The 16,806-nt window shown below is 40.6% G+C and overlaps 2 protein-coding genes across 2 annotated transcripts in view; one reads left to right on the plus strand and one right to left on the minus strand.

Annotated features, from left to right (window-relative positions):
• The window catches only part of LOC133997984 (pleckstrin homology domain-containing family G member 3-like), a 378,673-nt gene that overhangs the window by 110,181 nt on the left and 251,686 nt on the right, over nucleotides 1–16,806 (minus strand). The window lies entirely within an intron of this gene.
• LOC133997558 (NLR family CARD domain-containing protein 3-like) lies at nucleotides 3,395–13,435 on the plus strand. The gene is made up of 7 exons (XM_062437194.1): nucleotides 3,395–3,472; nucleotides 5,545–5,815; nucleotides 7,031–8,819; nucleotides 8,922–9,095; nucleotides 11,242–11,415; nucleotides 12,069–12,115; nucleotides 12,347–13,435. The coding sequence occupies exons 1-7, from the start codon at nucleotides 3,395–3,397 to the stop codon at nucleotides 12,895–12,897; spliced, it is 3,084 nt and encodes a 1,027-aa protein (XP_062293178.1). The 3' UTR covers nucleotides 12,898–13,435.

The raw sequence follows: 16,806 nt of genomic DNA on the forward strand, positions 1-16,806 counted from the left end.
AATAAAGAATAAATTGTGCTCAGCTGTAAAAACAGACTGTCAGTGGCTTCAGCTCTGATCTGAACACATCACATAGAGACTCAAAGCAATAACAAACAAACAAGGTGACTGTGCAAATGTCCCTGCTCAATCTCACTGTCGGGCAGCCTAGGTGTGTTAATCAGACAGACCCACAGACTGCTACTCAGCTCAGCCAGAGTTCATAATAATGGCGGAGTGAGTGGACGCTAAACGGCTCGTCAGAAACCTTCCCAAGTTGTGTGTAAATCAGGCGGGGAGCTCCGGTCCTCTGCAATGACGCCAACGCAGAAGTAACTTAAAACTGCATTCTATCAAAAGGCCACCAGGGGGCGACCGTTTTGGTGTCAAAAGGACTTCCGTCTCTATACAAGTCAATGGAGAATTCACCAACTTCTCACTTGATTTCTAACCTCAGTAAACGTTTTAAAAATGTGTTTATGGTCTCAATCGCTAGTTTAAAGCCTTCTTCAATGCAGTATGATGTTCATTTGGGACATTTTGGCCTCCCTGATTTTATATGTGACGATAAAGCAGGGTATGCATTAGGGCGTGGCTACGTGGTGATTGACAGGTTGATTGGTTCACAGGTTCAGGAGGGCGCCTTATGCTCCTCCTGATGCCCATATAAGTAGAATCCCTGTTTTTATTTTTCCCAGCATGCACCTGAAATGTTCAAGATGGCGCTGCTCAGATCCGATACTATTGGCCTCTGAGCAGCAGTTCACAAACCAATGGGTGACGTCACGGATGTTACGTCCATTTCTTATATACAGTCTATGGCGTAAATGCAACTGTAGGTGTTAAGTTATGCATCATTACAAGTTGCTGATATTATTTGTAGTAGGTGTAATGCTCTGTTATTAGCTTGATCATTAGTTCATTATGTTCTTTATTTTAATATAATGTTGAACAGATTAGTCATAAATTATTTGATTTGAGTAGCCAATAGTGTAAACCTTACTTATTTGGTCATAGTTTTCATACTATTACAGATGCCTGTATTCAATGTGCTGTCTATCTTTGGTTGCAATAGAGAGACCTCTAGTGGTCATTTGGAGCACTACTTTGAAGTTGACTGTTTACAGCAGCAGTGCAATTATTGTCATTATTTCTTTGTTTATTCAGACCATTATAACTAATTCTATATATTCTGTGCCAAGGCAAAATACCACATGGGTAAACTGACGATCTGGCGAGGAATGGAGTGCAAGACCGGTCCTTAAATACTGTGAGTGGTGGTAAAAGCTTGATTGCTGATAGAAGGCAGGTGTGCAGATGCTGAGGAGAACTCCAACTCCGCCCAGCTCCAGGCCAACCTCCAATTGGGACCAGGAAAACTAAACAAAAGACATACTCCCACAAAAGGGGAGGAAAAAGAGGGAACAAAAGGAAGACACAGGGATCCTGACAGATGCCTGTATTCAATGTGCTGTAGATCTTTGGTGGCAGTAGAGAGACCTCTTGTGGACATTTGGATTATTACTTTGAAGTTGGCTGTTTACAGCAGCAGTGCAATTATTGTCATTATTTCTTTGTTTTTTCAGACCATTATAACTTATTATATATATTCTGTTGTTGTCATAATTGGCTGATTATTCATATTGGATAAGTACGATGTACCAGCTGTTTTTACTCTTGTGGGACATTATTAAAGATTGTTGACCGAACTCCTGGATTGATGCAGTTTTTCTAACGGAAGACTAAAGCCGGACTTGTATTCAATCAGATATATTACACAGTGACCACTTTAATTGTCATTGGGCCCCATTCATCAGTTGTATACCTGCCAGTGTTAAGACGCTTTTCCACTACACAGTTCCAGCCCTCACAGTTTTTATTGTTTTGTTGGGTATTGTCTAGTTCTTGTCATATTTTTTTCATTTTATGTCTCTAACTGTCCTGTATTTTATTCCAGAGTGTTTTTTACGTTGCTTCACATCCATTTATTTTCATAATGCTGCGTTCAGGATCACCAAACATAAACTTAAGCTTTCTCTTAACAAAATAACTAAAGAGCTCGCTGTGTGATCACAAGACATCACAGATCTCCTCTTCTCAACATGAGTTCAACCCACCTGTCTCCAATCACTCATTCATTCATAGGATCTGTCACTCCCACCTCCCTACCACTGATGTAATACTTATTAATGGACAGCAGGGGGAGACCTTCAACCACATATACATAAATAATATCTAAATAATTAGATGAGTACTCTTACAGCCATCAAGGTTATTAATGAAACTATAATATCATAATATAATGAAGTAAATCATAATAAAGTAAAATGGCTCAAACACAGACTGTCAGATGAGAACAATAGGTATGATGGTGTTGAAGTTTTCTCTCAAGGTTCAGAGAAAAGTTATTTTTGAGGCTGCATATAAACGTTAAGGTAGAAATACACTTATACTCTTAAAAAGCAGGTTAATGAAGTTTGGGAAATCAGTATAGTTAGACACTATTGAAATGTCAGAATGCAAGTTTGGACATCCAGTTTGTGGTTTACACTTATGTATGTGTTGTTGACATCATTTCGTACGTGTGTTTGCAGCCAACCCAAAAATTTGTACTGAAGCTGAATCAGATGTGCTGCTCCTTGTCCTCTTACTGTTTCCATATTTATTCTGGTCTGCAATTTGTGTTTAGACATCAACTTTGAAGTCAAATCTTTTTTCTTCTTTTTTTTAAAAACTTGTGCCACCAACTGAACCTCAGGTGATACAGCATTGACCTCCTCAGGTACAGCAGCCCAGGCTTATTACATTTCTTTTTTAATTTATTATGATTTTCTTTTGAACATTGTCACTCCAGAGGGCACACTTCAGCAAAGTGAGACGTTTTCTGGCTTCCACCTCCGACACAATTATTTCAATTTCTGCTGTTGTGAAATTCTTCAGTTTTTTTACCTTTTGGGGTAATCTCTTATAACTCAACTGAGTGCAGATCATGGACACAGGACTGTCAGTTTAGAATGATTCTGATTCATTAACATACACATGCTGGTGAAAACAAAATCGGCCGGTGTGCACGTCATGAATCTTATTTTGGGCGGAAAGTGAGAATATTTCTGTGCTCATATTAGTGAATGAGGCCAAATGTTCTGTTTTAAGTCAAATATCTCACTAAGTTCATGCAGTTTGTCTGGTGGAGAAAATCGGTTAGGAAAGAATAAACAGAAAAGTACACATGATGATTTTAAGAAGTATTTGTTAGAAGGAGGAACTGAATGTAAGAACAGGAAGCTGTACAGGAAGGCATGACTCCATATATGGTGCAACAGGTCTGTAGACAGTGAAATTTTCTAGAAATGATGTGTGTATGTGATGAAGTAAAAACTTCTGTTAACGGGTGTGTTGGGTGGTGGCTGAAAGTATGAAGTGTGTGTGTGAGCTGGTCAGAGTTCAGGAAGATTCACTGAGAGCCGTCGGACTGCAGAACACAGAGTCTCAGGTATTTAATCACCTTTCTCACCTAACGAGACAAACTGATATTTAAGCTGTAATAACCTGTTATGTTTGATACTATATAAGTGACTTCCTGATATGAGTTATTAGGCAAGGCAGCTTTATTTATAGACCGCATTTCATACCCAGGAACAACTGGATGTGCTTTACATAAAGACAAACATTTAACAGTTAGTTTATAACTACATTACAATGTGTTTAATACATGTTTATATAACAAACATTGGGGTTAACAGAAATTGTTACCGTGAATGTTTTAAAGAGATCAAACTATAATAATTATCATTATTATTGATATGCAGTCAGTTTAAATGGTTTTACTGAAGATCATTTTATCCCACAGACTTGTTCTCTGCTGTCAGAGTGATGTCATCAGATGGTTGAGTATCGAGGGTGAGAGAGACAGCAGACGTTCAGAAGCACAGAGACACCGAGGGTTAACGTCTGCAGATGGATGAACAGGTAAGAACATCACAGCTGTTTGATGTTTTTAGTTTTTGTTGAGCTCTGAGAGGAACAAACCTTTTATTCTCATGATTCAGGCTAGAATTTATTGTGATTCTTTCAAGTGAACTGCAGCGCTGCACCAGAACAGAGACAGTAAAACAGGAACAAGACAATAAAGTGCTTTGATTCATTAAAAACAGTCAAATGTTCCAGTGGACAAGAAAATTATGATTTATAATCGAGCAATTCATATTCTGAACATGAAACCAATAAGATTACAGCACTGGTCTTTAGAAATGAAATATGTTCATCTTTGATCATTTTATTAAATTTGCTGCATTAAATCTATTAATGCCAAAATAATCAGATCCTCAGATCATGTTCTGTTATTACTTCATCGACAGTGTTGTGATGTAGAACATTATCACTTTAATCCTCTCATCCTGTGGCTCAGTGTTTATCTGTTTATCTGTAACTTTATTAGTATCAGCACAGTGAACATGTGTGGAGACACAAACTCCATCAAAAGTTGCTTTTTTGAGCAAAAGTGGCTACAGCTGTCAAAGCCGACTGTCAGCTGATCAGCTGATCCATCATCAGAAACCAGACGTTGGTTCATGTGACGATTTGGAGGAAAGGTCCTCTCTAAATTTTTTCTCTAAAATCGCATCTCCTCACTCCACGAGTGGAAAAGAGGTTAGGGTTAGTAAGTGAGGGAAACGTAGATGCAATTGAAGAGAATTGAGAAACACCCATAGAATAGCTGCTAGTGCCAGTTGCACTGTCCTCCCGGGGAAGATCAAGTGTGTGGTTCACCTCCTGACGGTGAAATCGATTAGTGATTAACTTCCCAAGTTGTCCCGCCTTTTCCTAACTCGTCTCTACCTTCTGATTGGATCTCGTCTCTGTCAAACTCTTTCGCCTCAATCGAGCGCCCTCACCATGGCACCACAACAAACTAAGATGATTCACCATCAAACAGGAAGTTGCTGTAACTTTAACAGACATGTTCCAACCTGGACCAAATGTCTCATGGTTGATCAATATTGTATCTTATTGTTGCCCAGGTCTGAAGACATCTACGTGTGCATGATGCGCCACAAAAAGACATGCTTGGGAGTGCGAGGGCCCGTTCATCACTGCTTGCAGCTTTAATTCATAATTATCTTTAATAATTATTAACTATTATGAATAACCAAACCAGCTCCTAACTGAGCTGTTGATTTGACAAGCTGCTATCAAAGCCCAACCTTAGTGACCTTAGTTTGAAGTGTTTCCTGGTATAAAATAACAGCTGTGGTGTTTCACAGATGAGAAGTCAACAGTTGGGATTACTGTAAAGTGTCCTGCATTGTTTTTAAGAAGACTCTCTGTTTTCTAAAGTGCTTCTGTTGAACTCAGCACATCCTTCATATTGATTTGTTGTGTGATAAAGTTGTGTGATTAATTCAAGTCACTGTAACGTCAATAAAGGTAGACAGATTCCTACAGAGATGTTAAACATGAATTTGGAAACTTTTAATGGAAACAGTGAGCAGCAGAGTGATGAGATGGGATGTGATGAACTGTATTTTTGTTTAAGGTTTAAAAGGTTTTCTTTCTTTCATACAGGGAGAAAAAACAGTGGACTCTATCCCTAAAGAGGATCTCTTGAGAACTTTACAGAATTTGGGAGAAAATGACTTTAAAACATTTAAGTGGTACCTGGAGCAGCCTGAGGTTCTGGAAGACCTCCCAACAATCCCAAAGAGTCGACTGGAGAAGGCTGACCAGTTGGACACAGTGGATCTGATGGTCCAGACCTACAGTGAAAACACTCTGCAGGTGACCAAAAAGGTTCTGGGGAAGATGAATAAGCAATGCTCACACACCATCTCTAAACGTAAGTCATGATTAAACTGATAAATCTCACATGACAGTGATGAAACACGGTGACCATAGAGGTTCAGTTCTATAGTTCATCCAGGTTGGCAGTGTGACCCTGCAATTAATTAAAAACTCTTTATCATATGTTGACTGTTTGTCATATCTCCCTTCTGTTTTACATGTCCCATTTATATGAACTTTCAGAGTTTAGAGATTCTTCTTAAATAGAAAAGGTGGCGGCAATCACAGAGATTTGTTTTCAGTGAATGAAGACATCTTTTCTTTGATTTCCTAGTTGACTACATTATCAGTCCCTCCATGGGACCTGGACATAGTCCTTAGAAGCCATAATTTCTACCAGAAAGACAGGTGAGCTGTCAGCATAGTGAGTTCACAGTGCAGGTTGGTGGTAGATGGATCAGGTGTAGTCCTTTTGTCCAACAGTTCCACCTGACCCAAACTGAACTGTGGTCTCTGTCTTCTACTGAAGGAATGCAGGAGATCTAGAAGCATACATTCCTGTAAGTCCTGGTGGAGTAACAGATTATTGCATTTAAAGGTTGGGTCTGAGTCTGCAGACACATGATTGTGTGTTGTATGAAACCTTGTTTCATGGGTAGGTCCTGTTCAGAAGTCCCAGTTTTTTTCCCAGGCTGACAGGCATGGGTGTGGGATTACTCATCAACCTATGTTGAGCACTGCTGTGTTTTCCCACAATTTGGGGGGATTTGGCACATACGGCATTGGACATTTTCAAAGCCTCCATTGCAGGAGCAGCTGTCCTGACTTCTGGCCAGAAGGTTGTTGGTTCCTACCTGAGGGGTTAGTCCTTTCAGACTTGGTGAATCCTCTATTACTTCCAGAGGATTCCCAAAGAGACTGAAGGGTACCGGGAGGCCAGAAGGACTTAAGCTTCTGGACACTGTAATTTAGTCTTAGGTGACACATGGGACAGGTTGTGCTCCAATGATTTGGGAGGCACATTACTCAGGCTATGCCAGAAACCAGTGTGAGAGTAATGGAGAGGAGGCTTAAACCATGCCTTAAATTCAGGATAATGTTGTAGTGTTAATGGTTGTATAACTGTTAAGTGATTCATCACAGTATGAAACATGTTTTAATCTAACTTAACATTTTGTTATAAATCAGAAATCTGCACAATTATCAGAAAACTATTAGAACTTACTGTGACATTATTCTCCCATGTATGTTGTCTCTTGCATTCTTTCAGAGATTCTTGCCATGTGTCAGAATAAAGTTAAATCCAACCTGAAGGAAAAATTTCAAAATTTGTTTGAGAAAATCACAAAAGCAGGAAATTCAAAACTTGTACAAGAGTTCTTCACCGAGATCTTCATACTTACACATGAAACTGGAGAGGTGAACATGGAACATGAGATCAGACAGATTGAAACAGCATCCAGGAAACCAGACAGACCAGAAACAACAATCAGACAAGAAGACATCTTTAAAGCCCCACCTGGAAGAGGTAAACCAATCAGAACAGTGATGACAAAGGGAGTGGCTGGCATTGGGAAAACAGTCTTAACACAGAAGTTCACTCTGGACTGGGCTGAAGACAAAGCCAACCAGGACATACACTTCACATTTCCATTCACTTTCAGAGAGCTGAATGTGCTGAAAGAGAAAAAGTACAGCTTGGTGGAACTTGTTCATCACTTCTTTACTGAAACCAAAGAAGCAGGAATCTGCAGGTTTGAAGAGTTCCAGGTTGTGTTCATCTTTGACGGTCTGGATGAGTGTCGACTTCCTCTGGACTTCCACAAAAATGAGATCCTGACTGATGTTACAGAGTCCACCTCAGTGGATGTGCTGCTGACAAACCTCATCAGGGGGAAACTGCTTCCCTCTGCTCGCCTCTGGATAACCACACGACCTGCAGCAGCCAATCAGATCCCTCCTGAGTGTGTCGGCATGGTGACAGAGATCAGAGGCTTCACTGACCCACAGAAGGAGGAGTACTTCAGGAAGAGATTCAGCGATGAGGAGCAGGCCAGCACCATCATCTCCCACATCAAGACATCACCAAGCCTCCACATCATGTGCCACATCCCAGTCTTCTGCTGGATCACTGCTACAGTTCTGGAAGATGTGTTGAAAAGCAGAGAAGGAGGAGAGCTGCCCAAGTCCCTGACTGAGATGTACATCCACTTCCTGGTGGTTCAGGCCAAAGTGAAGAATGTCAAATATGATGGAAAATATGAGAGAGATCCACACTGGAGTCCAGAGAACAAGAAGATGATTGAGTCTCTGGGAAAACTGGCTTTTGAGCAGCTGCAGAAAGGCAACCTGATCTTCTATGAATCAGACCTGACAGAGTGTGGCATCGATATCAGAGCAGCCTCAGTGTACTCAGGAGTGTTCACAGAAGTCTTTAAAGAGGAGAGAGGGCTGTACCAGGACAAGGTGTTCTGCTTCGTCCATCTGAGTGTTCAGGAGTTTCTGGCTGCTCTTCATGTCCATCTGACATTCATCAAGTCTGGAGTCAATCTGCTGGCAACATCCCGGTTTCCTAAAGTCTTTGAAGACAAACCTAAACTAAAACATCTCTACCAGAGTGCTGTGGACGAGGCCTTTAAGAGTCCCAATGGACACCTGGACTTGTTCCTCCGCTTCCTCCTGGGTCTTTCACTGCAGACCAATCAGACTCTCCTACGAGGCCTGCTGACACAGACAGGAAGTAGCTCACAGACCAATCAGGAAACAGTTGCGTACATCAAGAAGAAGATCAATGAGAATGTGTCTGCAGAGAGAAGCATCAATCTGTTCCACTGTCTGAATGAACTGAATGATCGTTCTCTAGTGGAGGAGATCCAACAGTCCCTGAGATCAGGAAGTCTCTCCACAGTTAAACTGTCTCCTGCTCAGTGGTCAGCTCTGATCTTCATCTTACTGTCATCAGAAAAAGATCTGGACGTGTTTGACCTGAAGAAATACTCTGCTTCAGAGGAGGCTCTTCTGAGGCTGCTGCCAGTGGTCAAAGCTTCACATAAAGCTCTGTAGGTGGAGGAAACACTGGATATTTGAACAATTTATAAATACGTTCAATTTAAAATAGGATAAATTAAACATTTTGTGTTCATTACTAATCCTTTCTTCAGGCTGAGTAGCTGTAACCTCTCAAAGAGAAGCTGTGCAGCTCTGTCCTCAGTTCTCAGCTCCCAGTCCTCTAGTCTGAGAGATCTGGACCTGAGTAACAACAACCTGCAGGATTCAGGAGTGAAGCAGCTTTCTGTTGGACTGGAGAGTCCACACTGTACACTGGAAACTCTCAGGTCAGGATTAAGCTACTCTCTCTGCAGTAATACTGCCCCGAGGCACTCTATTATTCTTCTAAATACTTATTCTTATTGTTCCGCCAAATTTCGGTGCGTAACTCCTCCCACAGCTTTGAGAAAACCCTGACAATATATATATCAAAACGTGACAGCCAGACCAAAGCTCAGAGGTGAGATGAGGAGAGGGACTAAAAAATGGGCCTGAACTTTCTGTTGTCAGCTATTATTGATTTTATCCATCACACGAACAACAGAGAAACAAACAGCACTCAGATGGAAGACAGAGAGATTTTCACTCCTGAAACCTTTGGTTAAATGTGGAGCCTTATTTGGCCTCTTTCCCCTCTCACTAGCATGTCAGAGTGATAGAAGTGGAGGCTTTAGGTTTTGTAGTTTCATTCAGCACCATGGTCTTCTATCTACCTGCAGAAGTGAGCTCGCTATAACAACCAAATGAAATTGCTGGCAGTAACTGCAGCCAAAAAGCTTTGTGAGATTTTTACATTTTGATGCATCAGTCTTGAGAGACTTGGTTTTCTTTTCTTTTAACTTTTCCCATCCTTCTTTCTCCTTACGTTTTCTGCTTACCATTATTACTTCAACTAATTAGTGCCACTGGTGCTAAGCTCCAAGACACTCCCTCTACAGCAGTAAAGCTGTAGAAGGAGTGCCTCGGGGCATACTTATTTTTTTAATTCTTCCGCCAAATTTTGGTGCGTAACTCCTCCCACAGCTTTGAGAAAACCCAAAACAATTTATACACCAAAACGTGCTTCTCGATCGGGAAAGAGGTGCTATTATTTGGAATGTTCAAATTCCAATTTTCCCCAAAGTTATTCCCAAAATACCGGGAAAATTTTCCATTGAAAATGAATGGGAATGTTTTTTTTAAACCACAAAATTTCACCTTTTTTCAGAGTCACCTAGCTCTCTCATACCTGCACGTAGAAATGTGATTCAAACTTTAAAACGGAGGAAAACTTGTGCTCTCTCCAAAACACCAAACTGTTTTTACATAACATGTAAACTTTTCAAACTATGAGCAGTCAAACGAGGAGTGGAAATCACTTTTTCTTTTACCTCAAAGTTAGAGTGGAAGCGTCAGTTAGCTTGAGTGCGAGAAGCAGTAAAAAATAAACTTTATTTTTATTTTTAACTCGAGCTCACGGCCAAACCGTAAAAAGGAGACAAATAATTTTTTGTCAAAATGTAGACATAGGTGTTGGGACTCATAAAATGTGATGTTGACAGGCGGGGTCTGCACAAAATTTAAACGGGGGGGCCGAGACCGGCGGCAATACCTGTCTCACTCCCCATTGACTCTAATGTAATCGTCTTTTTCTTTTCAAAAGAATCTCACTCTGTCTTCGCACTGAGCTTACGCGCTCATTTTAAGGAATATCCGGATAAAGTAAACACTGTCAGAATCCGCCGGCTTCTGTGTCTCTCACTGTGTTTTTGGTCTTTGGACAGGAGTTACGGTTTTCTCACAGTTTGCAATTGTTCAGGACCTTGTCAGAAGCCAAATTCTGGGGCATTTTGAGAATTCTTTCCAAGCAGATTCTCAAATCGCCGTAGCAACCGTAGAGCCTCTGCTGTCCTTGGCAGCCTGTTGCTGGGCAGAAACTGAGCTACTTTTTTGTGATTGGCTAATTCCTGTCCGTCTGTTTTGCCAGTTAACCGAGCTAGCTCTCAGCAATAGCGTCCATGTTTAGCAGAACTTGGCGGGCACTGTTTAATCATTCACATTTGGCAGGGTGGTTAACAACACACTTTTCTGTGGTATGTCAAACTCAGGACACATATTTATTCTTACTTTACACGGACTTTAATTAGTTTGAATAAATATTATTTATGCTTAAATATGATTAACATTTACTTAATATTTTCAGGTATGTTAAGTTGAGAATAAAGTACATTACACTTGATACTGACTAGTAAGATGTACTTAATACTCGAAACCAGAATATGATCAGGGTGACTTTTGAACACTGTAAATAAATCGTGTACTCGTTCCAGCAGCAGCCCCGTGGCACTCAAAATTTCTCTGGAATTTTCTAATGTTAATTATTCTGCACAGCTGTAGGACTCTGGTACATATGTGATTAAAAAAATTGTGTTCTCAACATTTTTATATTTCCAGCCTGTCAGCATGTCTGATCACAGAGGAAGGCTGTGCTTCTCTGGCCTCAGCTCTGAGCTCCAACCCCTCCCATCTGAGAGAACTGGACCTGAGCTACAATCATCCAGGAGACTCAGGAAAGAAGCTTTTGTCTGCTGGACTGGAGGATCCACATTGGAGGCTGGAAACTCTCAGGTATGGATGTAACAGTTTGAAGATCATATGATGTGAGTGAAACCTCTGTAAAAAAAAGTAGTAAGTGGACCTAAAGTTGTTCTTTAGTTAAACTTTCATGATCTCCTGGTGTCCCTGAACTCATCAGAGGAGAGTCCATCTGTTATTTTACTATTGATGTATTTACTGTTTATTATAAAGAAGTTCACTTGAACTTTATGTAGAACTTTCTAACTTGTGGTTGTTTCTTCTTATTGTGTCTTTCAACTATTGTTATTATATATTCAAACCAAATGAATGAACACATGGAATAATTACAGTCAAATGTTTTGCTGTCTTAGAGCTGCATTTATTCTCTGATCACTTCAAAAATGCTCCTTTTGTCTCCTTTTGATATTGAAGTGATGACTGGCTCTATCCTCAGGACAACATGCAGAGATCAATATTTAATATAGTGATTTATCATGTGGGAGGACATATTTGTTCATCACATCTTCTTCTTCAGGTCTTTTCCTCTCAGACTTCAGTGAAAGAATCCAGCAGACAGTTGAGACAGATGAGTTTCAGCCTGTTTCTGTGTCACTCTGACAAACTGAGGAACACTGCTTCATGTTGAACAGCAGTTAGGACTCATGTTGGATAGAAAATCATTCTGACTGTGTTTCTTCCTCCAGGGTGGACCATGGTGGAGAGCACAGGTTAAAACTTGATGTGAAGAAGTGTAAGTGTGGATTGAATTTGATTCATGACAACTAAACAGCACACAGTCAGTTTCTCTTTAAATAAAAAGTTGATCTTTGTGGTATTTATTCATTAAAACATTACTGACAAAATGTGTCATCATGAAACTTTATAGAAATGAACAACAGATCAGAAGTTAAACAGAGAATAAATCCATCAGGTGTGTCAGATGATAAACTGCTGCTGTGTTGTTTCTTCTTCTCTTCATCAGATTTCTGTGAACTCAAACTGGACACAAACACAGTAAACTATTACCTCAAACTGTCTGACAACAACAGGAAGGTGACATGTGTGAAGGAGCATCAGTCATATCCTGATCATCCAGACAGATTTGACTACTGGCCTCAGCTGTTGTGTAGTAATGGTCTGACTGGTTGCTGTTACTGGGAGGTCGAGTCGAGAGGAAGCGTTGATATATCAGTGAGTTACAGAGGAATCAGCAGGAAAGGAAAGAGTTATGACTCTTTTTTTGGATGGAACAATCAGTCCTGGAGACTGCTCTGCTCTGATGTTCGTTACTCTGTCCATCACAATAAGACAAGAACATCCATCTCCTCCTCTTCCTCCTCCTCCTCCTCCTCCTCTGTCTCTAACAGAGTAGCAGTGTATGTGGACTGTCCTGCTGGCACTCTGTCCTTCTACAGAGTCTCCTCTGACACACTGATCCACCTCCACACCTTCAACACCACATTCACTGAACCTCTGTATGCTGGGTTTGGGTTTTATTGTGGTTCCTCAGTGTCTCTGTGTCCTCTGTCTTAGGGAGAGTCTCCTCCTGTGGAGACACACAGTCACACTGCTGACTGAAGACAGCTGCTGAAATCACTGTTGACTCTGTTCACCAGTGAACAATAGAAACAGGAAGTGACAGCAGCTTCCTTTGTTTAAATGTTGATGGTGGACGAGGTTTCACTCTGGTTTCATTTGGATCACTGACTGTGCTTTAATGTCAGAATATAGTTTCTATTAGAAGTAGTGAAATGATCTCCTCTGGACTGAATTGATGTGTAAAAACTGTGTTGACTCTGATATTCACTTTTCCTGAAAATGTCCACCAGACATCCCAGTCTGTTTGACATCAGCTCAGTTTGTGTTCAATCATTAACATCAATGTATGTTTATATGTGATGTCATGTGTCTGACATGTATGTATATAATAACATGTATGGACTGCTTTCCCTTAGGTTTTCTTGCCTCTGCAGGTGATGTAAATATTATCTTGTAAGTCCATGTTTGCTGGGCAGCTTTGGCTGTTTTACACTTCAATAAACATATTCATTCATTACTTATTCATCCCTTGTTTTTTACATGTAAATTGTTTTTTCTCTCCATTCAACCCAAAACTGGGAAAAAGACGAACTGTTACCACCGATCAACTATTAACACAACTGACATTAAAATACAACTCAGTCAGTATTATATGAATAAAGAATAAATTGTGCTCAGCTGTAAGAACAGACTGTCAGTGGCTTCAGCTCTGATCTGAACACATCACATAGAGACTCAAAGCAATAACAAATAAACAAGGTGACTGTGCAAATGTCCCTGCTCTATCTCACTGTCGGGCAGCCTAGGTGTGTTAATCAAACAGACCCACAGACTGCTACTCAGCTCAGCCAGAGTTCATAATAATGGCGGAGTGAGTGGACGCTAAACGGGTCGTCAGAAAACTTCCCAAGTTGTGCGTAAATGCAACTGTAGGTGTTAAGTTATGCATCATTAAGAGTTGCTGATAATTGCATTAATACATGCTGGTAAAGAATAACCTACATGTACAGTTCATTACTATATTATTTGCAGTAAGTGTAATGCTCTGTTGTTAGCTTGATAATTAGTTCATTATGTTCTTAATTTTAATATAATGTTGAACAGATTAGTCATAAATTATTTTATTTGAGTAGCCAATAGTGTAAACCTTACTTATTTGGTCATAGTTTTCATACTATTACTGATGCCTGTATTCAATGTGCTGTGTAACCCTAACCCTTTGGTGGCAGTAGAGAGACCTCTGGTGGACAATTGGAGCATTACTTGTACTAATGTGAAGTTGACTGTTTACAGCAGCAGTGCTATTATTGTCATTATTTCATTGTTTATTCAGACCATTATAACCAATTATATATATTCTGTTGTTGTTTAATGTTCCTTAGATAACCACAATTACAGAAGAAGTCATAATCGGCTGATTATTCACATTGGATAAGTACGATGTACCAGCTAACTTTACTCCTGTAGAGACAACTCCCTAAAGATGTTGACCAAACTTGTCATAATGCCTTGAATTTAGACCCGAAAATGCAGAACACTGACTCTGATAGTTCACACAAACCAGGTTTATTTTTGGGCACAGAGGTCAAAGAAGAGGGAATCCAGAGCGGAGGAAGCCAGGTAGATGAATGGAATATAGACCAATAGTGGTTCTGAGCTGAGGTTCAGGGGGGTCCATGGAGGCCACTGAGAGCAGGGGGAGATGTGCTGGAGAACTTGGGCAGAGCAGAGTTCAGGGAACCAGGAGTGAGGCAGGATGGTGGCTGAACACCAGGATTCTGCACAAAGAGAGACAGGTAAGCAAACCGAAAGCAACAGCAAAAAACTTCTAGAATAAGAAGGAGCCGAGGCACAGTACCACATGGGTTAACTGACGATCTGGCCAGGAATGGAGTGCAAGACCGGTCCTTAAATACTGTGAGTGGTGGTAAAAGCTTGATTGCTGATAGAAGGCAGGTGTGCAGATGCTGAGGAGAACTCCAACTCCGCCCAGCTTGAGGCCAACCTCCAATGGAGACCAGGAAAACTAAACAAAAAACATACTCCCACAAAAGGGGAGGAGAAAGAGGGAACAAAAGGAAGACACAGGGATCCTGACAGATGCCTGTATTCAATGTGCTGTAGATCTTTGGTGGCAGTAGAGAGACCTCTTGTGGACATTTGGAGCATTACTTTGAAGTTTACTGTTTACAGCAGCAGTGCAATTATTGTCATTATTTCTTTGTTTTTTCAGACCATTATAACTAATTATATATATATTCTGTTGTTGTCATAATTGGCTGATAATTCATATTGGATAAGTACGATGTACCAGCTGTCTTTACTCCTGTGGGACATTATTAAAGATTGTTGACCGAACTCCTGGATTGATGCAGTTTTTCTAACAGAAGACTAAAGCCGGACTTGTATTCAATCAGATATATTACACAGTGACCACTTTAATTGTCATTGGGCCCCATTCATCAGTTGTATACCTGCCAGTGTTATGGCGCTTTTCCACTACACAGTTCCAGCACAACTCGCCTCGCCTCGGCTCGCCTCGGTTTGTTTTGCGTTTCCACTAGGGATAGTACCTGGTACCTGGTACTTTTTTAGTACCTGCTCTGGTGAGGTTCCAAGCGAGCCAAGCCGATACTAAATGTGACGTCAACAGACTGCCGGCCTCTGATTGGTCAGAAGAGTTGTCGCTGGAAGAGTCATGAGTCGTCCCACACAAGAATTACACCCGGCTTTTAAATACCAACAACAGCGTTACAGCCATAGTTACAGCTATACGGCTCAATTTTCTTGCTTTGTGTGAGACAGAAAGCCTCATACAGCAGCAAGTACACCACTGCCTCAATATCCTCCATTGTTTATGTGTTTTGTGTCGCTTATAAAACGAAGTCACGGCAGTTTCGCGGAGCCGTGCTATGACGACCCCGCCCACGTTGAGTAGGTACTTTTTAGTAATGGAAAAGGTCGTGCTGGAACTGTGTAGTGGAAAAGCGCCATTAGTAACCCTATTAGTATACTAACATATACAGTGCTCACTCACTCACAGTCACATGTAATCATACCTCAAATAACAACCTGCCCCCTCTGCTGGTGAAGACAATAACTCCACCCACACCAACTGTTATAAAAATTAGGATTATGATGTATTTCAGATGTCTTGAAATCATACAATGTGTGTGTGTTCCTATTTTTACATGACGGTTTGATACTTCCTGTTTCAACGGTTTGCTGAGACTAGCAGAGAGAGAGAGATCAACTCTATGTGTGATGGAGGGTTAGAGACAGGTCAGGGAGGGGAACTCCTGCTTGTCTACTTATAAAGGGAACTGAAGAATCGTTATGACACTTTCTATGGAATATGTCTGCTAAGTTGTTGAGTAACCGTTATGACACTTTCTATGGAATAGATCTTCCAGTTATGGGAGGGGACTGAGACAGCCCAAGTAAAGAACAGTATAAAACCTTTCTGACAACGCTCCTCGTGGAGCCTTTTCTCCTGTAACTCTTGTTGTTGCATTTGTGAGACGCTCCGCTTGTACAAGCAAATAAATTCAACCTATATCCTGTTATTTCGAATCCAGTCTCCTTTATTGAGGGTAATTAACAATTCCTATAACACCAAATCCACATCACATCTACCACACACACTTCATTCTGATATATAAAGAAGATAAATATATATATATATATCCACATCTCTGCAAGATGAACCTCCACTACATCATACAATTACCTCTGCTGTGTAAACCTTCACACATTACACCCTCACTGTTCCTCCATCTACACATATATGTGTGGGTTTAGAGTATATAGTTTATTTTTACTTCTCTTTTCAATCAGTAAGACTGGTAACTTTTATGTGCAGCTATATTATTATTTATTTATGTGAACAACCGACCCGAGCAG

Source organism: Scomber scombrus, chromosome 17, assembly GCF_963691925.1.
Source record: "Scomber scombrus chromosome 17, fScoSco1.1, whole genome shotgun sequence".
Classification (NCBI taxonomy): Eukaryota; Metazoa; Chordata; class Actinopteri; order Scombriformes; family Scombridae; genus Scomber; species Scomber scombrus.

Excerpts from the sequence above, each read along its gene's own strand:
- LOC133997558 (XM_062437194.1), top strand. The coding sequence starts at position 3,395 with ATGAAGTGTGTGTGTGAGCTGGTCAGAGTTCAGGAAGATTCACTGAGA. Across the intron at positions 8,820-8,921 it reads AAAGCTTCACATAAAGCTCT|GCTGAGTAGCTGTAACCTCT; the intron begins GTAGGTGGAGGA and ends TCCTTTCTTCAG. Across the intron at positions 9,096-11,241 it reads TGTACACTGGAAACTCTCAG|CCTGTCAGCATGTCTGATCA; the intron begins GTCAGGATTAAG and ends TTATATTTCCAG.